Consider the following 26,003-nt stretch of genomic DNA (forward strand, 5'->3'; position numbering starts at 1 on the left):
AATCTCTGACTCATGGCTCATGACAAGTTTCATATGAGTCCATACAAGAAATAAAGAAGGTCAATGGATGGATTAAAAGCATTATTTGTACTTACTTGGACACCAGTCATGACTTAGGTAACGTTATAAAGTGTAGCATATGTCATGGAAGAAGAATAAAAGATGACCTATATTTAATAAAGTTGGAAAAACTCTACAAATTACGCTTTATAGGCTAATCATAAGACAATTGAGATTTTTTAATTGTTTAAATGTTTTCTTTTATCATACTGAATTATAATTTATTCTGTATACAGTTATAGCTGAATAACGCAGTCAGAAAGAATTGCCCTGTCTTAAAGTGTTTGTTTTTTCATCTGCTAGCCTTATGGTGGGCTATCATATTTTGGTAAAATTCTATTTTTAAAGACTGACATTTTGTGATAGGCTATCCTACAGTCGACTTGTATTGTATTTCACTGAGTTGTCTGCAGCATATTTATCAATATGTATAGGCCTAGGGTTGTAAAAAAAAAGTAGGCTACACTTTAAAAAAAGGAAATAATTGCATTAGCCTCCAAAATGAGCATTTTGTTAAGGTTACACTTTAAGAGTTTCAAATGTAGGCTTTATAAAGACCGGGTTTATTGTTGGAACATAAGTCAAATGAAAACTCAAAGCTAACACTTCAGCTAGCCTAGTTGGAGCCTTTAGTCGAGTACATTACATAAAAGTGTAGCCTACTTAAAAGAGATTCAGTTAAAGCAAGGTAGCCTACAGTTTGTGTAGCCTACCTAAAGATAATGTTTAACTTCATATATGCGACCCAATATGCTATAGGCTACTTGCTTGGGATGACTTAAACCATTTAAACAACAAACTCAAACAATGTAGTGTTTGTTGAAACTAGCTTTGGTTTTAAGTAGCATACAAGCCATAGGGTACAAATACAAGCTTTAGCTAGATAGAGTGCACCTCATAACCTAGCACAGGGGTGGGCAACTGGCGGCCCCCATCAACCCTCAACGTGGCCCTCAGGTCAATTTTTACATATCAATTAATTGGAAACATGAAGAAAACATGATGATATTTGATCACTGGTATATGTTGAGTTAAATTTGAGACATAATTGACTGTAATCGTTTTTTGTATACTACAATTTGGCCCTCTGGCAGTGAGAATTAAATGAATGTGGCCCCTTGCTGTGACCAAAGTTGCCCATCCCTGAGCTAGCATGTAGTTTTAGCTATAGGCCTGAAACAGGTTCAACAATAAACAATCCTTTAGTTTTAGATGCTAAACAAACATAAACTGTAAATTAGCATATTTCTACCTTGTTTAAGATAGTTTACAGGATCTAACATTTTATGAACTATCTTTCAAATTACATTATAATATTTAACTTGTTGCCTACTTGTTTGGAATTTCTGTGTAAACAATAATCTGGTGTGTTTCCAGTTAAACCACATTACCACATTGACCTAAATGAGTGATTTGTGCCGATGATTAATGGCATTAATCTATCATCTTAATGTCATCATCTATTCTGTGAAGGTAGGTTCAGTTTGTCTGACTGCCAGAGCTGCTCAGGTGAGAAACTCAGGAAGAAGAGGTGTGGTCAGAAGAGAAAAGATCCTCAAACACACAGGTCGATCACGACAGCGCCTGTGAGGATCAGCAAAACATTATTGGATTCAGACTACATATTTGCCGGTTAACTCCCGAAATATTTCATTTTGTGAATAATTTAGACGCACTAAAGGATTCAGAGAGGAGTTGTGATTTGTTGGAAAGCCCTCCGTCGACGTCGTTGGATGTTTTAATGCCAAAATGGATCACTTGTATCGGGGCGTCTGTGTTTAACACAAAGCTGTCACCGACTGAATACCTGAAGTATTTTCATAAACGGTGAGTAGAGGTCGTAGTCTACCTCTAGCCTTTTTACAGATTCTGTAAGTTTTGAAGTTTATGTTAGGAGTTCAAAAATAGGCTACATCATGGTTAATAAACTCTTTTCAATTCTTAAAAATGTTGACAATTAGGTTGTATTTTAATGGCTTTGCTTTAATGTTGTGGCCTGCAATAGAATACTGGATAGGCCTAAATCTAATGGCAGATATAGCCTACAGGATGACCAAACATGAAGGCCACTTAAGCAGGCTACTTAATCATCACAGAGGTGACTTATTGAGGTTCCATTTGTTGTTTATTAATTCTAATTCACTATAGGCCTACATTACTTTTAACATTTCATGTGACAGCTAAAGTTACACTCCATTCTGCTTCTATGATCAACATGTGACATGTTAATAAATATGGTGTAATATTATAGATTCAACTTCTCAATAGTGTATAAAGTGGTTCACAGACTTGCATGTCCTTAAGTTGGTGCTGGATCCAAAAGCAAATAGGTATAAAGAAGCCAAAGTATACACACTTGTGTACTCCAATTATAACAATAAAATGCTGCTTCAGAAGAATTCCATCAAAGGCAACACAAAGAGTAGCCTTCTTTTTCTAAGCTACCTTAATAAGTACGTTTAGCTGGTTATAATGTTATTTCACTGAGGTGAGATTTGAATTCAGGGAGTGTAGTATCCTTATCTCCTCTGGACTGCACTTGTAAACATCTTTGAAAATTGTACAAGATTCACACCCTTGTGCTTTTGATACAGCTCTGAGGATCTTAATATTATGGATTGAAATGCTCTTTTTTCTCTGTGAATGAAGCTTTGTCAGAGCTGCTTTGTTGACCGAGGCTGTCATGTGCGACGGTCGGGGGGTTTGATCTCGATTTGTTCTCGAGCTCTGCAGGGAGACGAAGACAACACCAGTGTAAACAATGCTCTCCAACAGAAGCTGCTCTGGATCCACATTGAAAGCCATTTGAAGTTACAGGTCTTGTCTAACCAGTGACTGTTCATCCATTAAAAGCTGAATAACTGAACGGTTAAACATATGTTTGTCATGCATACCGTTAGCCTGAGAGTCTGTTTCAGTAGCTGTGCTGGTTAAAGATTGACCACTGTGCACATACAGAGGATGATCACAGAGTTATCTTCGTTTACGAAGTGTTCATCAGCGCATGTGTAAGTGCTTTACATTGGAATTTGAATGTGACCTGCAGAGAATTTATCTCATGCTCACTCAAATTACGTGCAGATTAATTGGGAGTTGTCCCTGAAAATATATGCAAGCCCAGGCTAGTACTCTCCTGCACTTGCCCACTTTTTGTAGCATCAGTTGGCTGTTAAAAAAAAAAAAAAACCTAACATGATTGATTGGTGGGGACAAATGTGGCTCTGCTGGCTGTTCGTTGTTGATGTTAATTTTTTCCCTAAGGTAGCTGACAGGAATGTGGAAGGCCTTTTCTGACTCATGGCTGCTGGGTTTGGTTTGCTGATAAGCAACTGATTTATGGCGGAACCATCCCCTTAAGAACTGTAAAAGCAGAAACCAGAGATTGTATTCAACGTAAGAAGAGCATGCTGAGTTTGAAGTTTCTGTTTAAGCTTGTTTCTGCACACATGATTTTGATAAAGTAATTGCTCTGTGTCAACAGTTAGGTTAGGATATGGAAGAAATGTAGAAAAGAAGAGGAGTGATAATGATGTTGAAATTAGCCTCAAAGCTGATGCAAATGCCACCGTCAGTAGTTACATAAATTCAGTGAGAACAGGATCCTGTCTAACTGGTGGCCTCTTAAACTGACAGACAAGATAATGTTTCCTCCTCTCAGTTGTTCACATTGCATCAGGACTCCCTGTGGGATCTTTACCTCAAAGGTTTAAAGTGAGTCACAGCCAAGTGAGCTGCACTGATACCGAGCCTACTTCTTCGTGCTTCTTAAGGGGGAGAGAATCTAATATGTGTGTTTTTACATTTCCTTTCCCATCATCTACCTGCTCGTCTTTGCTTCTCTTTAGTTTATGCTCTTTATCATCGTCTGATCATCTGATTTCACCGTCCTTTAAATAGCTAACTGCTTTTTTCGGAAGTGCTTAAACAAACCAAAGACATCATTTTCTAGTTGACTTGGTTATAAAACGCTGAAAACAGATGTCAGTTTTAGTCCTTTGACAGTTTTATATCGTAGACGTTGTCAGCGGACTGTAGATTAGGTGCATGTAAGAGTTTCTTTGGCATAGCACATCAACAAATAAGTGTTGGCCCACATCTTTAAGCTGAGCAATCCCACTCTGGCATCTAACACTAAGGGCTTTTTGTTAGTTCCCTTGGTGAAAGAGGCCGGAGCGGGAGCAAGGTTAGAGTCGATTCAAAGTAAACTGAAAAAAAAAGAAACGGCAAACGACTGAGCACTGCTTTCTAACTTTTATCTTCGTCTCTCCAGAAAGTTTGGCCGGGTCATGCTGATGGACCAGGACACTCAGTGGCTGTACTCACTCCTGGCTGAGGTCCAGCTGGAGAAGTTCTACCTGCGCGTCAGAGATGGACTCAACATCACGCGCATCGATCACTTCGCCTACGTGAAGGAGAGCGACCTGGAGAGTATCGGAATCAGCAAACCTGGTGAGCACCATCGACTGCTTTTGATCAGAGAGGTCCTCGCTTACTAGTGTCTGGTTTATCACAAAGATTACAGAGGGGTGTGAATAATCCGTTTATGGATAGTGTCCTTTTATGTAATCAACTGTTGGATCTTATCACAATCTCGGCTAACTCATCTGGAGGAAAGCTTTCAGCCACTTCTTATGACGGATCTTTTTTTAAGACTTTAATGAGCCTAACTCAACATATAAAATGTGTTTTTTACAATTATGCAGACCACATTGCTTTTTATCGGAACAAACGGACAAAGAAATAAGAATATAATTGATTTGGGGTCAAAAATGTGTTGGATCAAATGTCTTTGGAATGCTTCATACTTTGTTTTCTTTTATTGAACAATCCCACCTTTTCCCTCAAAGCATCGTAGTATTGTTTTCTTGACACACTGAACACTGGCAGGCGTGTTTAAAAGTTTCATCCACTGAAACGTGATCCCATCTTCTCTGGCATCACTGTATAAAAACTTTGCCTTAAAGCAAACTTGCACTAATAGCAGTGCACATTGTGTTTGTGAGAGTGTCTGTTTGCATAGTCAACAATGGCAGCTTCTAAGTAATCAATGAAGGGAGGAAAGACATTGATGTCAATCTCTGTCCTGCATACATTACCTTTAATACAAAGTCGACCTGAAGCCAGGTATTATAATTGGCCTTTATTTTTGCAAAGGTTGTTCATTAGAATTTTCCAGAGTTTTAGGTTTAAAGGGTTACATCTGATAACAGTCAAAAAATTAAAGGTCACATATTATCCTCCTTTTAAACATGTTTAATTAACTTCACAGCTCTCCAAAACATGCTTGTGACGTTTCTTGTTAAAAATGTCTATAAACCCCTCTATTTCAGCCCTGCTCAGAACAGGCTGTTTCTGTGTCTGTAGCTTTAAATAAGCTGTGTCTGACCACGCCCCCTCCTTGGAAGGAGTAGTGGCTCGGGCTTTCTCGCTCCATGTCCTATTGTTAACAGTGAGAAGGCAGACTCAGAGGGCAGAACAAACACCTAGCTATGGGAGTGTCACCCACCTGGGGGAGGGGTTACTGCTCTTTGTGATGTCATGAAGGGAAAATCTCCAAACAACCTGTTTGAGTACACATTTTCTGAAAAGTGGAGCAGGATGGACTTTTCTCATAATTGGGGGGTTTGTAGACAGACCAGAGACACATATTAGTGTTAAAAAAACATGTTAAAGTGTATTTTGCATAATATGTGACCTTTTAAAGAGGATGACTTACATGGATATATATTAGAAATAGGTTTAAACGATAAACAAAACAAAGCTCCTGTTTGATGCCCAATCCCATCGTCAAAGAGATATCTCAATACAAAGACTCTTATCAACAATGTAGTGAGATAATAACGGTGGAAATATTGAGTGTACAGAGTAGTTGTTTGGTTAAATTATTGGTGATACATGTTTATGAAACTTTAATATTTAGTGGAGATTTAGAAGTTGTGAATTCAGACAGATATGTCACGTTAGCTATAATCATATAATCGTTTCCTTCCAGCTCAAAGAAGACTATGGGAGGCTCTAAAACGCTTCAAGATAAAATCACGATCGCGGCTGCCGAAGGTATGAAACACACATTTTAGTCAATTTTGAGTTCCTTTATAATTTTTGTAAACCGTATGTTAATGAAGTATTGCGTGCCGTAATAAGATTTCATTCATTTATTGATGCAAACAGCAATTAAGTCGAGGTCCGGACGGGCCGGAGCAGCTAGGTGGAGGCGTGCCGGCTCAGATTCAGGAGGGGGGGAGCCGTGCTCTGCCCTGTCTGATCCAGGACAGCGAGCTGACTCTGGGAGAGAAGCTTGGCTCGGGGTCTTTCGGGGTGGTGAAGAAGGGAGAGTGGCACACACCTACTGGGAGAGTGGTAAGAGATGTTTAAATGCTCTTTTTAATGTGTACTTTTTCACAGATACAGCTCACAATATTACATCCCCAAAACAACATTCTATTTCTGATGCAGTGTTGACATCGAATGGCTTCACATATGTGAGAGGAATTGTATTAATGTCCAACCCACACATCATTTTCACCCCATCTTTTTAGTCCTCGTTTTTTTTTTCTACTAGCTTTTTGTCATCTCGTAGATTCTTTTTTATGATTTGACTGCCTACATCTTCCAGGTTTAGTTCAGTTATGCTGCACCTCAGCATGCTCTGTTAATTCCTAATAAGCAGCTGTTGTTTGCAAGATATAATGCAATGAGTTAAACCACACCAGCCCTAAAAAAAAAAGCTGCTAACAAAGGTCAGCAAACAGCTGGTGAATATAGAGTGGCATGTAGCGGCTAACGAGAGTATGTTCCTCAGGAGCCAAACAAAGCTAAAGCTGGTGTGATATTAGCGATGAGGTCAGATTACTCTTTATAAATGTTGATGTTAAAGGATTTGACCTTAAAATCGTTTTGGGTTAATAATATGACAGCATGATAGTTCTGCTGCCATCATATGGTCAATAAGTAATTACAGAAGCATCAGCCGTTGCACTGACTTGCTGTCAGGATTTAATTGTCCTTTTATTCTGTGTTTGTTTACGTGGACCATGTCAGCCCAAAACACAAAGACTGAATGCTTTGATGCAGGTTAGTGATAAAGCATGTGTCTCTTTTTCCTCCCCCCAGTTGCCTGTAGCAGTAAAGTCCCTGAGGAGCAGCGCGTCCAGGCAGACGGAATCACTGACCGACTTCCTCCAAGAGGTGACCACCATGCAGTCGTTGGACCACCCCAACATCATCCGCCTCTATGGTGTGGTGCTCACACAGCCCCTCAAAATGGTAACATGAAGGGATAATTAAGATCTGTTTGTGTATTTAGGAGTTGGAACACACAATGATCTATTTTTCTGTCGTCTAGGTAACAGAGTTGGCCCCCTTAGGCTCGCTGTACGACACTCTGCGCTCACGTCAGTACCAGTACCCTCTGGTCCGCCTCTGGCTCTTTGCCACTCAGATTGTGGCGGGGATGGATTACCTGGAGACCAGGAGGTTCATCCACAGGGACCTAGCTGCGAGGAACGTGCTGCTGGCATCCAGGGAGATAGTGAAGATCGGGGACTTTGGCCTTATGAGAGGCTTGAGCCAGGAGGCCGATCACTACATCATGGCAGCACACAGGAGGATCCCGTTTGCATGGTGAGGGATGCTGGGAAAATGGGGAGTGTGTAAAAAAAAAAAGAAATTCTTAAATAGTTACTTATAGCTGCTGATTTTCTTCCAGGTGCGCTCCAGAGAGTCTCCGTATCGGCTCGTTCTCCCACGCCTCTGACGTGTGGATGTTTGGTGTCACCCTGTGGGAGATGTTCACCTACTGTGAGGAGCCCTGGTTCGGTCTGTCAGGCAGACAGGTACATGCTTGTCAAAAACATTTACACGTTTATGTACTGGCAGTGTTTGTATCCATGCCAATCAGCGTATTTGTCTCAAGTTTGGAATGTGTGACCCCGCCCTGATGCTTTCATAATACACTCAGTGACTCAGAGTTCTATAATCTCTGACATACTTTCTCTTAAATCCAGATTTTGTGGCGTGTGGAGCGGGAAGGGGAGCGTCTGGAGAAACCGCCGGATTGCCCCCAAGAGCTGTACGCCGTGATGAGGAAGTGCTGGGCCTGCAGTCCGAGCGACAGACCCACCTTTGCTCATCTTTCTACGATGGTTGCAGAGGTGTGCGACATAATGATTCACTTACGTACAAATATTTCACATTCTTCAACTGCAGCAGACGGTTCACACCTGTGTGTCTTTGTAGGCTAAACCAAAGGAGGTACAAGCAACCAGAGACTTTGCTGAACCCAGGAAACTCGCCCTCGCGGCCAACGACCTTGTGACCGTCATAGACCATGGGTGGGTGAGAGAAAAGAGGGTGGGAGTGGAAGAGTACAGGGGAAACTTTGACGCACACAAAAGGCCTTTGTTGAGCAGAAACAGAGGTTTAAATGGGCCGGCTCTCTTAATGTGATTACCAGTTTTGATCTCATTGAGGACTTAAATGCATTACTACTTTGTTTGTGGGAAAAACTCTAGAAAACTCTTCTTTTTCTTCATTTCTGAAGCATCAAAATTTCCACTTAAATCCATAGAAATCAATATAAATGGGCAGTTTTTCTAAACCTGAAGTCACAAAGTTAGCTCTCTGTTTTAACTTTAATAAACACAACACTGATTCAGTTCAGACACTTTAATTTAATTAATGGTAAAATACACTCTGTCCCCCTAAAATCTATTTTACCGTAAAGCACATGGTAGAGGGGAAATGCGTGTTAATGTCTCGAAAGATACCAAATCAATCAAACAAAAATAAACCAGTGAAAGAGTACATCACCAATCACATCACAATATTTCACATATTGACGATCAGAACTGTATTAAATTCTGTGGCACAGAATCATTCAATTACACAAAAGGTTTCCAAACAAACCATTCATATTTCGCATTTTATCAGTAGAAACTATCATAACAGATAGCATTAAGTTCAGTCCCGGTCTAGAAGGAAGATAACCGCTTTAAAATTCAGGCGGTTACATTCATTGACTTCTTTATGTGGTTCGTCGTGAGTTACTTTAGATTTAAATTTGTGTACCTGCCTGTTTGTGAGTACACACAGATCGACCCTTTGACTTCAAGAAGTAACACTTTTTTTCTTCTTAAATATTCAAATGTAAATTCACAAGCAATCACACTCCCTATAGAGAAGCTCAAGACTTTGAGGGTTTGTTAATGTGACAGTGTTACATAGCATAGCTAACACAGCTAAGCCTGTTAGCTAAGGTAATGTTCGTCACTGACTTTTGAACACATCGCTTCTTGTGCTGCTGTTATACAATGTGTCTGCATTATTCTGAGTTACAAACAAGGTGCTTTCGCTTAAACAAGAGGATCTGTTTGGCTGCTGCTAATTTCCGAAACGTTTTCCTCTCTCTTTCTTTAGTCTGGAGTTGTGTGAGTGGAGAGGTCAGAACCACAGGACGCAAACAGTCGGCTGGTTTCCTGCCAGCCTCTCTGTGCCTGTTCTCCCTCCTGCTGTCGCCGCCACACTCACCGGCAACGCTGCTTCTAACATCCCCCACATCTCAGTCCCACTAAGGGGCAGCCTGCAACACATCGGGCATGGAGACATGAAACCTGATCGCAACTGGGGAACACCTAAGGGCCTGGACGAGTCAGTGATAATACTTATTTGTTCTTCTTGTTATCCTACTTTCTTTTGAAATCATAATATATTAACTTGAATTACATGCAGCTAAAAATAAACCAACAAGAGACACACAAGTCCAGAGATACAAAGTTCATCTTGAGTGGCAGTTTATTTGTTGCTGCTTATATCCTCCACAAAACAATAAAAAACTTGTTTTGTGGTCAAAGCATCTCAGGCATGTAAGTTTTATTGCAGAATACTGTTGCAATGCAGCCCTGGACTTTCACCAGCTGTTAGTCAGCACGGTTAGTAAGTGGAGGCGATCACACTCATTTGTTTGCTGTTGTAAACTGTGCAGGAATAACAGCTGGAGGCTGAGGGAGAAGGATGGAACCAATCTGCAGAAAATGGCAGGTAGGAACTGACAAGAAAAGCAACTGAGGGATAAGGTGAACCAGAGCTAACATATTTAACATGGTGGTAATGTATACACTGTGAAATAACCAGATGCCAGCTGAGATTTTGAATATTACTATGATGCAATTAACTTATTAATAACGTACAATGCACCGGGAAATCTCCTAAATATTTGACCTGTTATTGATAAATTACTTGATAACAATAAAGTCCTCTTAAGAGTTTCTTTTGCAGATCATTTAAAGCTTTGGAAATGTTAAATTATTTTAAATATGTTTGAAACTTGTCTTGATTAAGATATTATTAGAGACAAAGCACATTCACCATGAGAGAAGTAGCTCAATTGAAGTATTCATTCACTCGTTAGATGATTTACTCACAGTAGACCAGTCTGCCCTCTGGTGGCTTTATAAGGCTATCATCGCAGGGCCTAAAGAAAATTCTAAACTAGCATCACTTGCTAATGACTAATACTATAATATTTACATGTTAACTGTAAATTGTGAATTGAAAGGCCTCTTTGCGTGTCTGCAGGAATGTCTCTGAGCCTGGAGTCCGTCCTGAGCGGACAACGTCCTCGGGCTCACACAGTAGGCGCGTTCCGAGTGGATCACCAGGGCCGACTGCTGCCCCTCGTAATGGGGGCTCACAGTGCGGATATGCAGAAGGACCCACGCCGCTTCAGCGAGGCCGGCCTTGCCAGCCTTGCCCCCCCTGCCCGTCCACCGCCTCCCAACTTAAAGCACCTGACAAAGAAACCACCGGCAAGGCCCAGCATTCAGCCTCTCCCTGGGACCTCATGGCCTCCACAGGTGGTCATGCTCCCTCCGGCGCAGACTCAACCTCCACCCCAGCACCTACCTCAACCTCAGCTGGGCATTGGGGGTTCAAACCTGGCTAAAATGTCCCACATGGCACGCTCGACCCCGCAGTTGGATGACGTCACGGATGGAGAGAGGGAACGAGGCAGAGAAAGAGACAAGTCACCTCAAGTGCACACCACGAGGGACAACCTCATCGCACAGGTAAGAGAGGGATTTATTATGTCCTGTTTCTGAATAACAAACTTTTTCACTGAATAAACTGAGTCAATCTGCTTCTCTCAGGTTATGGAGGCCGTACATGGAGTGACCGTTGAAGAGGTTCATGGTGCACTTCAACGGAATGACTGGAACCCTGTGAGAGCCGAACAACAACTCAAGGTCAGACCCTAAAAAACATCTCATCTACCTGTGTGTAGTACATTAAGTCATACTTACTGGTAATTATGTTAAAGTGAACAAAGTGGCACAAAGAAGCAACTTAGACAAGTGATTTTCAATTGTTAAAGAAACAAGAACAATTTGAGGAGAAATAATTTTAAACATATTACATCAAAAAATAAAATAAAAGGTTAAAAAAGCACTGTGAGAGTCCCATATTATACTCCCAAAAACATGCCTGGGAAGTTTCTTGTTATAAATCCATTTATCATGCCTATAAACCCCTCTATTTCAGCCCTGCTCCATACAGGCTGTTTCTGTGTCTGTAACTTTAAATGCAAATGAGCTGTGTCTGACCACGCCCCTCTCTGGAAGGGCTTGGGTGGCTTTGGCTTTCTTGCACCATGCCCAGTTGGCGGAGATTAGAACAAGCACCCACCTGTGGAAGGGGTTACTGCCCTTTGTGATGTCACAAAGGGATAGTCTCTAAACGGCCCGTTCGAGCATACATTTTCTTTTCTCATAATTGGGGGGTTTTGTAGACAGGTTAGGGACACAGGAGAAGAGAAAGAAGAAGAATAACAGTGTAAGAATTAATTTGATGATGTCAATGCTGATTGAGAACAACGCCTCGTCTGTTCCCTGTTTTTGTTTTGTGTCCGTTCAGTTGGAGCAGCTGTACTCGCTGAGCCTCTGCTCCAGAGAGGACTGTCTTAAGTTCCTCTCCAGGCACCAGTGGAACCTGCAGTTGGCCAGCCGCCACCTGATCCGATGGTCACAGGACGACAGACAAGGAACTGGAGAGAGGGAGCGACCCCAAATTGGCAATGAAAGACGCGTCTGAGGGGAGCTTTCAGGCTGATGTCCCCTTACTGTAAATAAACAAGGGCTGACTTCTTAGCAGCATCTTGACACACTCTTACACCGGAGAGACCCACTTTCATCGTCCAGCTCGATGATGGGAACAGCTGGGAGGTCAGATGCATAGACTACTGTAGATGGTTGAATGTCAAAAGAAAACAACTTTGAAACACATGAAATGAAAAGAAGACAATGTTTTAGACTCCGTTTTTATACTTTCATAATACACTATCTAGCACATTGTCTTTTCTTGCAAATAGTTTTTGTACTTTAATACATTTGTAAATACTGTTTTAGAAATTGTTTTATTGAATAAAACTGATGATCTGGTCTTAATATGAAGCTATTATTTCATGAGTGTTTAATTTCAGCACGTGACTTTGTTTAACCTTTTTATCCTCTGCTAAATTCTTACATGGAGCAGTGAGTCAGACACACTGTGTGCTATAAAATGATGTGGACCTTAAGCGTTTATTTCAGTTAATTTGAAAAGTCCACTTATAAACTCAATGAGTTCTAGACCCAATTTTACTAGACCGTTTACAGGTGTTGGGAGATCTTGGAAAAAAAACAAGTTTGCCTCAAAGTCAGTGTCAGTAAGAGGTCTCATTTTGAAAATTGAAATGCTTTGGGTTTGTATTTTATCTTAAAAGAATAACGTTTAGCAATTCTATTTAGCCTGCCACAGTGTACTTGAGGCAAACAACCGCAGGCTACACAACACAACTGAAACTGAAATAGAAAAGTTTATGGTAAAGTTGCATTGGGGTCAATGTGGGCAGACTTCTAAAAAACTGTGTGGTGTAAAATGTTTTGGATGCAATATTATGAGTGACAGTATTCGGGGCACAACAGAGAGGTCATGAACTCTTGTGCTGCTGAGGCATCCACCCATTCAACCACACCTTGTGTTTACAATAACCTGCCATGTTGGTTAGTTATACATTTTTCTTCACAGAGCATATTTGTCATGTTGTAGTCTTCTTAGTGGTATGTGACTGAAAACTAGACGCACTGTGTACATAGACAAACCAGTGTAAATATGTTGCAGATTTCCCGGTGCATTGTAAGACCGGTTGCTTTGCATTGTTGCTTCCTGTATGTTGTAATGAGGCACGGATGGACATGTGCAGACATGTACCGGTAATAAAATATGCTTGTATTTCCTTCAAGGTACCAGGAGATGGAGCGGTTTGATTTTCATTATGCTACCTATGCTCTATGCTATGCTAGAATTTGACTTCATTTCTACATCTGAATTAGAACACACATGTTAGCATATAGAGAAATGCAGCTAACATTGACACCAACAGGGTGTGTGTGGTGTTCAAGTTACTCAGTAACTGAAGGGGAGTAGAGTAGACTTTGATGAGACAATCAGAGGGTGGATTTCACTCTCTTTTTTTCAAATGGAACCAGATGTTTCACATTGTGACCTAAAGGTTTCCAAGGCCCTTCCCAAAACTTTCCAGGACAATCACCAAAGTAGCAGAATAACACAAAACAGTAATACTTTTGCATTGTGATTTATTTTTCAAGCTAATATTTTGACATTCTGCATGTGATTCACAACCTCAAAACATAACAAATAAATGATAAAAAATTGTTGTAATGGAACCACAGGGGACTGAGTCTCACGATCCTACTAGCTGCAGTTTAAACTGGTTTTAGAAAAGCAAGTGCTGTAGAAAATATAAAAACTGACCAAATACACAGATTGCATAAATTATTGTGTACTTTGGTCCTTTCTTTCAAAGAGGTCAGATTGTACAGAATGTATTACATAGGATATGTTTGTATATGTATGCACAGACTTTAAGACACATTTGGTTACTGGCGTGTAATAAAGAGCTGCATTCTGGATTTGAGAGCACGAGTGGCATCCAAGCCTCACATGAGGCACACCCATGTTATCTTACAAGAAGGGTTATTCAACACAGAGCACAAATTTGCATTCAACTGCACTAAGATATATCTACAAACGTGTTTTCTTTCCCATTCTCACGGCCATTGAAGGAGCTAAGACAGCATTGTTTTCATGACAAGTTCACATTCAGATCTCTTTCTTTTAAAAGAACTGAAAGAAAGTGTGTTTTCTAAAACTGTCACTCCTGGGGTTTTCCGACCACTCTGAGGGCTGATTCATGTTCCTGCCCTCAACTTCTGCCTTTTTTATTTCCTACATTCACGACTTTTCCTCCCATTTAACCTACATTCTCTATCTCCTGTTACACTACACTGGCACACGTTCAACACAGGCAGCAATATCTGGAGAAACACACAGAGGGAGAGGGAGATGCTGTGACGACAGTCAACATGGAAACGACTAAACACAGAGGGGAACATGAGCACATTTACCCTGCAGCCCAGTCTGTGCAGCATCTTTTTCAGACTATTTACACTAAGACACAGAGTTAGAGACAGAGCACTCTGGTACACACTGTCGCCATGTGTCAAATCGCACACTCACAACTTCAACCATGAGACATTAAACATTCTCCCTCTTATCTCTAGCTAACTCATTTCTAACTTCATTATCACACCTTGATTATGGCAGCCTGTTAACTTAAGCAAGTGTTCAAGTTTTATAAGGTTTAAAGCCATGCTAATGCACCTGGGAGATTGTACTAAGACAAAGCAATCATTTCAGCTAAAAGCTAGCATGCTAACATCTCATGCTAACCCAGGTGTATGGTTGATCAATTCTACCAACTTAGTATGGCTTACTGCATGCTAACATTTCCTGGTTAGCACTTAACACGACAACAGTCGAGGTTATTGGGTATAAAGTAAGCTTAGTAGGCATTTGGTAATGAATAGATTCATCTTAAAGGCAGCGTGGTTGTCTGTACCAAACATGGTAATCCATCTTATATGTATTTTTCACACCAAGTATGGTACAGACAGATAGGCATACAGAGCGTCCGCTAGCCGCTACATGTAGCATAGCTAAAAATACAAGGCAATGAGTAATATCACAGTATTGCACTTACACAAGATATAGTCTGGTTTCTTAATAGAACGCGAGTACAAGGGTCATAAACCAGTCATTACATGTAAATATGAAATCCACACCAGCAGTGGTTAAAAGAACATGTGATTAAGGTTGACTTTCTTTGGCAGGGATTAAATCTCAGCTGGACGTACACCGGCTTGATACAAACAGAATACAAGTCTACAAAATGTACGGAGTGCTTTAAGAAAATGGTTATATGTTTCCCAAAGTCAGTAACTGAGTTTGGATAGATCTTAAAAAAAGAATCCTTGGCAGACATCTGGAATCAGGAGTTAGTTTGCTTGTATTGGTCTGTGTGGAGAAAAAGATGGCACAGTATCGGCTGGAAGAAAGAATAAAAAGAACAAACAAAGAATTTCAAGGACGAATGCATAACTACTTTTTTCCTCTCAGAGGAAACGCTGTTAAGAAAAGACCGTGCTGCGCTGGTTGGCCTCCCCGACCTTCTCAAAGAACATGAAATCCTGCAGATGAAAACAAATGAGACGTCAATTCATGCCCGAATTAGTCTGCAAGTAAGACAGCATTTAAATTGGTGATATTTAAAGCAGGGACCGATCTAAAGAAAGAGGCTGTAAATATGGACTTACAATAAGGAAGCAGGCTCCCATCAGCACGGCTTTCATCTTCACGTCCATGTCCATCGGGAACTGGATGCCAAAGTTGTCCGTGTCTGTGAAGACTTCCTTCAACAGGCCGCTCCACTGCTTGCTGATGCGACCGATGGGCGTGTCACCGTCTTTACTCTTCAGCTGCAGAGTGATAAAAACATCCATGTTGAGTTTCATGTGTGGGGTTCATTTGATGGAGGGAAGAAAGAGGAACTCTGGTTCCTCTCTTTCTTGCAGAGTCAGATGAGAGTCAGATGAGAAGATTTTACACAATATAACTGTTGGACGAGAATAAAGCTGCAACCAGTTGTTTCTTTTTTCTTTTTTTTTTAATCTTAGCTTAGCATAAAGACTGGAAACAGGGAGATAGGAAGCTTGGTTGTGTTGAAAGATCACAAAATCAGTCAACAAGTACGTCAAAAATCGTACTGCACTACTGAAGAGGTGCATTGTCTTCTTGTAGTTTTGTTATTAAAATGAGGTGGCCGTGCAAACGATTAGAGACTCCATGTAGTCACTGCTCCTCGCAAAGAAAGAATCATTGTCATAACCTCCTGTAATACCACCCTGTTTTCATCGTAACATGTTCTGTAATAATTAAACAAATAAGATATAAAGTGTTGATTAGTGAGCATTAGATGTGCTGGACTGGGAGATGGATTTTGTTACGTTTTGACCAAACTAGTTGTCTCCAACTGTTTCCAGTATTTATGCCAAGCTACGCTAATCGACTGCTTTCCGTAGCTTCGTATTTTAATGAAAGGATATGAGAGTGGTACGGACCTTCTACTCGAAAATCTTGGCAACAAAACGCACAAACACACCTCAAAGTTGACGTCTCCACAGCAGTTGCAGGCGAAGCAGGGCCCCTCGAGTTTCATCACGGTCTCCTTGTTGGGTCCCTGGATGGAAAACTTTGGCACGAAAGGGTGCCAGTCCTGTTTGACGTAACCTACGGTGGTGCCCGGTGGTGCCTGGACCTCCATCTGCAGGTCACATACAGTTACATTAACATACTGCACACAATTAGTAAGTCATCTCAGAGGGCTTAAAATGTGGCTGCCTCCCTGGACACTGAAAGCTATAAATAAATAAAAAAATCACGGGGTTAGCATGTCATGCGGGGCCTTGCTGGAATGATAAGTGAGGCTCTGACTGCTCTATTGTGACACCACATAACAAAGATAATACATCTCACATGGGTCCTGTCAGCCCAGTAAACAGAACTCCAGTATGTGAGTGTAGCTGTTTGGGTTTGGGCCAAAATGAACCTTCTTCAGCCAGACTGGGGAACGATGTGATTAAACAAAGACAGACAGAGAGGGGCCTCAGAGGTGGAGGGATGGCAGAGGATCGGGGGAGTCCAGGAGATAGATTGGACGGACAAAGAGCCATTCATGGTCTTTAAAAGAAACCCCGGACTGAACAGAGCGGAGGACAAAGACACCAAAGCAACACTCACCAGTAACACAAGCTGAAGAGGGAATAGGCAGAAAAGTCTAAACATGAGCTAATGAGAAAGGTTAGGCTACAAAAGTTTATGCTACTCGGTCCAAACTGTTTTTTCCTTTGCATGTGATGCTTTTTAATCAGTAAAATAAGCTGCTTACCAGAAGTAGTATAAAAAAGCTCTCAGGTAGTTTAGCATTGAATGGCCTTGATTTTACCCATCCAATGACACTGGATTTATTTCTTGGAAAATCAACCCGTGTCCACCTAGCGTTTTTTTTCTGAGCGCCAGCATCTTTTAAAAATGATCGACTCTTTAAGCAGTAAACTGTTTGTTCTTCTTTGTCAGAAGCGTTTCAGCTAACCAGCACGCTTAAATATTAACATTAACAGAGCAGCTTATCTTGGCACACTTTGGGCAAACATTGTAACACAGTAATCTGAGTTTGTCCCTATGATTGCGCTGCATTCTCGAGACAATTAGGCGCTCAATGAACTATTGAATTCATACAATGTTTGTCTTTGAGTGGTGGTCAATATAATATGAGCTTATTAAGAAGTGATTTTGACCGGTGGGGACTCGTTTGCACATACAGACCTCTTGCAAGCAGCAGGGACACCAGCAGGAGACGCAGCGGAAAGGCCGGATGAGACGGATGACTTCCCTGTCCATGTTGTCTTTGATCTTCATGTCGAAGCTGCGCAGAGAGCCACAGCAGTTCCTGGTGCAGCAGTCGTTCTTCTCTTTGGCTTTGTAGATCTTTTGGCCCAGACTGTTTTTAATCTCATACTGGTTGTTGGTCTCAAATCCGATGAATGCTGGGCGGGGTTGGAAATAGAGGTAGAAAAGGACAATTCTTAGATAAGAAAGAAAGTCCACAGATAGATGTCATCTTATCGTTTGGATTTATGTCCAGAGGTTTTAAGTTCAAGGATGCAACAAAAAACATTCTGACAGCTATTGATTATTTGCTGCTGACAGAGAGGGAAGTATGGTAAATATGTCACAACTTACCTTCTAGGAGTTCTATTTTCTGATGGATGAGGATCTGGTCTATCTTAAACCATAAAACAAAGCAATGTTAGAGGGCAGAACAGTTCAGAAATTTGTGGCAAACAGGGAATAATGCTGCAAACATGATGTGACACTTCCGTTTTCAATGCAAAACAACATACAACATATATTTTCATACAGCCGCAGACAAACTCCACACTACCTGCGTGTTAGTCTGAGTGCATGCAAGTGTCATAAGAGTCACAAAATCAAGTTATAGTATTTGATCTGTTCAAAGTGATTTATTCTTTCTTTCTTTTAGAGAGAAAAAAGTTGGAAATTGGTCTGCAGTGAGAGGTAAATTTCCCCTATGCCAGCACAAACCTGTTTACAGACATTTTTTAGGGCACTAACCTGTTTGCCTTTTATAATCTCAAGTGTCTCTTTTAACAATGAAGTCGTATGGAGGAGTGGTGCATGAGTAATCCGTCTAAGGTAAGATAAAGACACTCAAACACTGGTGGAAATCACCTGATCTTGTTCAAATTCAATGTGCTAAAGCAGTTTTCCATATCTTCGATTGCTTCGTCCTACCTGTGTCAGGTACTCCAGGCCCGGTGGCACCCCGACAGCAACCGCAGCCGGTACACCAACAGGGGCAGGGGAGATCCCTCCAGGAGGGCCCCCATACTGCGGTCCTGGAACTGGTCCTGGGCCCACCTGACTGGGCTGGTACATGACAGGAGGCGGGCCTGAATTGTAGTCCATGAAGCCCGGTGGAGGGGCTTGATGGGGGTTGCCATACCCTGGAGCAGAGGGATAAGGCGCTACGGAGTGACCGCCGGGTTGAGTCATGGGATAGGGTGGCTGGTGCGGACCGCCTGGATAGCCTGAAGAAGAAAAAACATAATATTATTTTTTTTAAAAAGGTTGTCTACAGATGTATTTTTCATGAAGACTCATCAAATAAAGCAACAGACATTTTTGACACAAAAGACACAAAGAATTACAAAACAGAGTTAAAAAGTTAAAAAAAAAAAGAAGTCATAATAAAGGAAAATCAAACATAAGCCAACGTAATAAATACTTAAAACTCACTAAAAAGTTCTGCCCTTGCAAAGTAGACCAAAAAGAAAATGCAATAGCAACAAGCATTCAGGTCACCGCTGGGACTAAGACCGAGAGATCTGTCAGTGTATGTGTGTGTGTGGATAATGGCAGTGCTCATGTGTGTGCCTGTGTTTCCTGTCGATCATCCTCCTTTACCTGTGGGGTCAGCAGAGCCAATAAGCTACTTATTAGCCAAGCTACAAACCAGGCTGAGAGCATGAAGAGGGGCGGGCATAACCAAAGGTGACTGGACTTTGTTTTATAGTGACAGCTATTTCTTTGTTGTTGTGATTTTATGGTTTAACACCCTCTAAAGAGTGGTTTACCAAACAAAAACACAAGCAGAAAAACAGTTTCATTACTGGATTAAAGTCTTTGTTTTGAGCTTGAGTTGAACAGCTGAAGACTGTAAATACAACCCGTAGTTAAGATTTGCCCAGATTCCTCATGTTGTTCATTTAAACATGATCACATGAACGGGGTTCTTGTCTTTTCTCCTCACTGAAATAAACCCAGTGCCACAGCCTATGATCACTCTGCTCTAATGACAATGAAGGGTTCACATTTGTTTCTAATAACAGAAGCTTCTTTAAATCAAGCCTTTATGAAGTGAATGACAGACTGTATGTTTGCTTTAACAGAGTTTAAAGCAATTACAGAACACTGAATCACTCTCTTCATAGGCAATATTTCAATCAGTTTTGAAACAGCCAATTACATGACATGGATCACTGAGAGAGAGCTCAGTTGGCAATGACAAAGAAGTACCGGTATGTGTGACAAAGAAAAGGCGTGCCTGAGGATGTCTGTGTTGAATAAAGTGGAATTGCTGACTGTCATGTGTTTACCCAGGTTCATGTGTCATAGAGTCAACACTGAATGTCAACCAGAGAGAGGGCAGCTTAGACATTTAAACCAGATTCATATTTCTGACAGATTTCAAAGTATGCAAAAGAACATTCTCTATGTCCTCTTATTTTTAAAACCCAACTAATACAATATAAAGGCTAAAGTAACACCTGGGGCCAGTACTACGAAACAAGGATTGCAGAATGATCCGGAGCGGGTTATGTTCGAGATAAGAGATCAACCTGTGAAAACCTCCACCCACTGACTGATCAGATCTTTTGATCGTGGAGCTCCCGGAGCTGATCGAGAGGAGGGAGAGAGACCGACAAACGCTTCATGTATCCCGTATAATAAAATGATAGTCCGTTAAGTTCATTATTATTGATGATCATCCTTCAGCAGAGATTAAATAAAGCACCGGAGCCTTTTAGTTGTGTTTCTAAGATGTCAAATTACAAATAGCCTTCATTGAATAGCCCTCTCTCTGGCTCTGAATTATATCTCCATATGAATGTTTAGTGTCTCCATGCCGCTCTGCAGCTGCAGCTGAAATATAACTTCTCAAACTGTTATACTCGCCACATGAAAGAGTCAGAGCAACACATTCAGTTAAGGGAAAAAAAACAGGAGTTATTATAATCAGTTCTAAGGTGAACTAACAACGGGAAAAAAATATAATAATCCGTAGTTTGCACATTAATACTCACTGATTTTTCATTTATCTGCCAGTTGACCTTCCTGCAGAGGTGTATCTTTAGTCTTTGGCGGCCTGTTTGTCTTAAATGTCTTTATACTATTAATAGTTTGTTGGACATGATGATCGGCTGACGGCAGACTCAGTCATGATTGTGAAAGGGTGTATGAAGCTAACCCCGCCCCTTTTATGTGAATGCACCCTTGGAAACTCCAAGATATGTTAAAACTTGCTTCATAGTATAGCTCACCAACCACAGCTGACAGCTACTTCCTGTTTTGTTTACAAATCGTTATTGGTTGATTTGAGCTGTTTTGATTTTAAAAATTTTTTTATTTGTTCTTACCTTTGTCATTTTTACAATTTTTATTGTATATTTTTGCCTTTTTATTCCATGAATTTTCCTGTTCAATTCTCGCTAGCCCTCTATTTCATTTGACTCCTGCCTCTTCTCTAACGTCGTCCGTACTTCAGCGGTAGCACCATTGCAAATGAGGATTACCGTCAGTGTGTTTTCAAAGGATTTCAATCAAACAAATGGTCCTGTTTCTCTAGTCTTGTCTATCAGATCATACTTGTTCTTGTGTGGCTTATCTGCCAAACGTCTTTATTTTCCACAATCTAATAGGCATGTGTAATGTAATCCCACCAAGAGGCAATGATGGTGATGTGAATGAGCCTATGCAAAACCCTGCAGCTTGAGTCTGGCAGCAGAAGTCACGTACACACTACACACCCATTCAAAAAGCCGAAATGAACATGTTTACAGCCCAGGTCAAACAATGAACATGGCTTTTATGAAAGATACGTGTTATCCATAGTTAGGGGGGAGGGACACTGTAAGTTTCCAATGATACTGCTGATTATCTATTTTCAGTCGAAGGCGGTGTCCACTGTGCCGTTTGACTGGTTTTTGGGTAAACAGATTGTGTGCATATTTCACCGCTTTTTAATTCAGTTCAAATAAAAAAAAAAAGATCATTCTGTGTTTGATCTTGTGTAAGAAGACTTGTCAGGATTAAAGTCTTGATCTCTAATTGGAATTATAACGCAACAAATGATCCATTCATTGATTAGTTCAGGCAATATATGAACGAACTACAACATTGATAATCCGTGTATCACTTCCTGGATTTAGCATCTCGCAAGAGTTTTCTGATTTCATAGAATTGTAAATTCCTTAAGTCTCAAAATAAAGTGAAAACAATACGGCTGGAAGAGATACTACAACGCTTTGTTTTTCTGTGTAACCGGTTAGAGTAAACAATAGACAAACACTTCATATTAACTAACCTTCTTGCACCACATCCCACCTCTAAAACACTACAATAGGGTTTTTCACCAGAGCAGAGACCCTCCTTTAGAGGTTTTCCAGACCACTAAGAATCAAACTGAAAGGATTGTTATTCAGTTTGTTTCCTGCTGACCTGAGAGCTCACAACTGTTTCCACGAGTATGTTTATTAAAATCAACATACTTTACAGATGCATTGTGCAAAAAGATAGCGTCTCAATTGTTTCATAAAGTTACTAAACTGGTTTTTGTTTGCATGGCAGGACAGTCCATCTAGAGGACCATTTCATATTGAGAGCTGACTTTATGTCGTGAAACCACAAATGCAGAAGCCACTTCTGCTTTTCAACAAGAGCCAGATGTCAAGAGAGGACGTGGGTATTTTGTTCTACAAAAGGCTTCATGTTGCTCCGCCTTTTTCCACATTCCTTCCTCGACTTGCAGGAAACAAAACAGAGAATTTTAAAACCAGCACGTTTGCTGGAAAAGCTTCCCTCCCGTCCACACGCAACCGTGCCAACACAACGGCACCTTTCACCTCCTTAACTGCTCTTTTTCCATCCTGAAGGAGGAGCCTCATGCTGGACCTGTGAGCCTAAATCAGACGTGTTTCCTCGACCAATTTCATGCAAGAAGAAGAAGAAGCAAACCTCTAGGAAAGGCAGGGATAATTTTTTTTTTAAAAAGAATCTCTTATTTTCCCACTTAAAAGCCAAACTACAGAGTTGAAATAAGACACAAATCTAGTTCGTTTTTCACTTTCCACGCTGCAAAGTTTCTTAACTTACCAGGAGCGGACATTTCAAAGGAAATATCTGAAGCTTTTCCGGATGCTGAGTAAAAAGAACTCTCACTTCCTGGTTCACTACCCTGGTCTCTATGGGAAACAGGAGGAATAGGAGGGAAGGAGAGGGGGTGGGGGGTGATTAAAAACAAAGCAGAGGGAGTGGGTTAGGGAAATCACCGTATTAAATAACTCACATTGTCCCATAATCACAATCACAATCTTGTTTGCACACAAAGGTTTTATACGTTTATGACCACAACATTAAAAGTCCAGTGACTTCATTAAACAAATCAGATAATACAGAAGAGACTCAAGGACAAGCAATGGCATATTTTGTTCTTGATGCTGCATGTTTGAGAGCTGAGATGGATTTAAGTGGGTGTGGCATTTTTCAGCAGAGGAAGAAGGGATGGTCCTATATTTTTCCACTGGACCTTTACCAGTAATATCCTCTGCGGCTTTTTATGCTTTACTGTTTTAAGCACAACCAATATAAATGAATAGATGACTTAAGATTGGTGTGTGAAGCTCATAAAAAGTCATTAAAAAAATGAGTTTTGAAAGTGTCCACCACATGCTTCCATGTGTCTGGTAAAGGTCGGATAAAAATAGACAAAACTAAAGCCTCCTTAGTCGCCTCATATTAACAAGAATGTGCCTGTTAAGTGACTTTTAAATCTCACCTCTCTGGTCGCTGTTGTCTCCTCGGCTCCTACTAGAAAAGTGTATTGAGCTTAATGATGTGAAAAAGGAAACAAAAAAAGCCTAACCCTCGGAGCACAAACAGACGCTTTTTGTCGTCTTCTTCCAAACCTGCTCCTCGTTGCTGCTCTGTGTATGTCACTCCTCCCCACTTGAACTTCCTCCTCCCCTTTACGTAGAGGCCACCGTGTGAAGCCGTCACACACAAACACTTTCTAATTTAATGGGCGCCTTTGTTGGCTCTGTTTTCACTGAGGGGGTTATCTGACGGGCACATGTAGGATTTGCTTTTATGTAAAAATGACTATTTTTTATCAGGGGCAGAGGGAAGGGCTGGTCGCCTAGCAACAACCACCAGAGAGCGCCAAGACCTCGTCTGTGACGGTCACACGCAATCTGTCCATCTACCACAAGACCACATGACAACATGACATGAGAAGTCAGTTTTAAGAAATGTTGTTTGTATTGGTTTAGATTGTTTTAATCTACTGGTCACTCATTTTATTTTTTCTATTTTATCTGCAGATGCCAATTAAAATATCAAAAGAATTGAAACCTCTTTTTTTTTTTAGTATTTTTGACTAATATATTTTATGTTTTTCTCTCATTCATAAAAAAGCATAAATGCTTAAGATATTAGTAGCCTATAAGTAAGGCAGCATGAAAACAATTAAGTATTTAAAGTAGCCTACAGTATTCTCTGCTATAGTAACCTCTTCCTAAATTTACCGAGTTACTTTCCACTATTGACTCCAACTAAATAAAAGTAAACAAACTCAAATAATCTAAAATTAAATGAAAGCCATATTAAAAAAATAAAAATAAACCTAGGCTACATCGAGGTGAAATAATGAAATAAGCTCTTCTGCCTCCTAGTGGCCAATACACATACATACATACATACACATACACACACACACACACACACACACACACACACACACACACACACACACAGATACACACACACACACACACACACACATACACAGACACACACACACTTGAACAAAACAACATAAACAGCTTCATCATCAATATCATCATCATTAACATTCTAATAAACACATAAAGCATGTAGGTGTTCGTGAAAGAGCTGAGTCTTTCATATGAGAGCCGATATGCATATATATGTCTATATGTATATATATATATAGAGAGAGAGAGAGAGAGAGAGAGAGAGAGCGATATTAATTGGGAGTGCAGCATTTCATGTTACAGCTCATGTTGAAGATCAATATAAAACAACACGTCATTATATAAACTGATGCTTTGTAAATTAATCTTAAACTTCCAACTTGTAACGTTATAATCATTCTGATGATTCTAATGATTTCTTTTGCCGATTTTCACAAATATTCTGTTGAACTGTATGAAAGTTGTGGATGGAAAAAAAGCAGCTTCGTCTGCACTTTCCTTTTATATGGGAAATTAAAATGTTACCCTTCTGTGTAACAGACCTGGGAATTTTGATATCTTCAGTTCATTTCATTCGTCTGTTAGTGATTCTCTGAACAAAACAAACACAAATAGCAATTTGGCATTCCATTTTCAAACGATTTCAATCATTTGGTACTGTTCCCGTGTTAATCCTTTCTAACATTGCTCATAATGTGAAGGGAACAGTCTCTGCCGGGATCTATATTTGGCACCTGCTCCAACACAGTTACTTATAGGGCACTGGACCAGGGCGGGGTGTGAGAGGAGACATTTAGGCACACAGCACACACACAAACACACACAAACACACACACACACACACACACACACACACACACACACACACACACACACACACACACACACACACACACACACACACACACACACACACACAGGACACAGAAGAAGAAACATTAGGCCATAAACAATTGAATCAAGGCAATACACACAGACAGAAAAAGGTGGGTCACACAGACATACACTAAATACTTCATTCTTGGATCCCTCAATAACTGTATTCAAACTCCTTAAACCTTTAACCTTTATTGTGCAGCAAATACTCCTAAAAACCAGTACATAGTTTGCTTAAATACTGCAGTGTATTGGGATTAAATGTAGAACTCTCAGCCTGTCGTGCTTACTCATTATTCCTTTTTGCATTACAATAAAAATACTTGTTTAATATATAGTAAACCTGTAAAATGAAACAAAATCATCATTTAAGTAGACTATACTAAAGTTAGGCTATATTGAGAATGTGCAAATCAATTAGCGTACTAAGTATTGCTATTTATACCAAAAAATGTAAAATAATGCCTCAAAAGATGACGACAAAACAGTTAGAGTAATAGCTTGACATTTAAACTTACTTTCCAATTCTTTGGTAGGCTA

The 26,003-nt window shown here is 40.5% G+C and overlaps 2 protein-coding genes across 3 annotated transcripts; one reads left to right on the forward strand and one right to left on the reverse strand.

The window, feature by feature from the left end:
* Positions 1 to 1,595: 1,595 nt before the first annotated feature.
* tnk1 (tyrosine kinase, non-receptor, 1) lies at positions 1,596 to 13,340 on the forward strand. Its single transcript, XM_020629170.3, has 14 exons — positions 1,596 to 1,887; positions 4,331 to 4,509; positions 6,053 to 6,117; positions 6,232 to 6,420; positions 7,174 to 7,326; positions 7,406 to 7,683; positions 7,769 to 7,895; positions 8,067 to 8,213; positions 8,299 to 8,393; positions 9,478 to 9,708; positions 10,043 to 10,098; positions 10,636 to 11,126; positions 11,208 to 11,303; positions 11,971 to 13,340. Exons 1-14 carry the CDS (start codon positions 1,802 to 1,804, stop codon positions 12,145 to 12,147), a joined length of 2,370 nt encoding a protein of 789 aa, XP_020484826.2. The 5' UTR covers positions 1,596 to 1,801; the 3' UTR covers positions 12,148 to 13,340.
* A 334-nt stretch (positions 13,341 to 13,674) lies between these two features.
* Positions 13,675 to 23,810, reverse strand: plscr3b (phospholipid scramblase 3b). Of its 2 annotated transcripts, XM_065950233.1 has the most exons (8): positions 23,651 to 23,810; positions 22,969 to 23,057; positions 18,829 to 19,124; positions 18,256 to 18,298; positions 17,839 to 18,059; positions 16,616 to 16,777; positions 15,771 to 15,932; positions 13,675 to 15,644 (listed from the first exon to the last, which is right to left on the reverse strand). In XM_065950233.1, exons 2-8 carry the CDS (start codon positions 22,979 to 22,981, stop codon positions 15,585 to 15,587), a joined length of 957 nt encoding a protein of 318 aa, XP_065806305.1. In that variant the 5' UTR covers positions 22,982 to 23,057; positions 23,651 to 23,810; the 3' UTR covers positions 13,675 to 15,584. The 2 variants fall into 2 exon arrangements, with proteins under 2 accessions (XP_065806305.1, XP_020484827.1); XM_020629171.3 differs by lacking the exons at positions 22,969 to 23,057; positions 23,651 to 23,810 and adding an exon at positions 19,333 to 19,492.
* Between the last annotated feature and the right edge of the window lie 2,193 nt (positions 23,811 to 26,003).

Source organism: Labrus bergylta, chromosome 22 (genome assembly GCF_963930695.1).
Source record: "Labrus bergylta chromosome 22, fLabBer1.1, whole genome shotgun sequence".
In the NCBI taxonomy this organism is placed as follows: domain Eukaryota; kingdom Metazoa; phylum Chordata; class Actinopteri; order Labriformes; family Labridae; genus Labrus; species Labrus bergylta.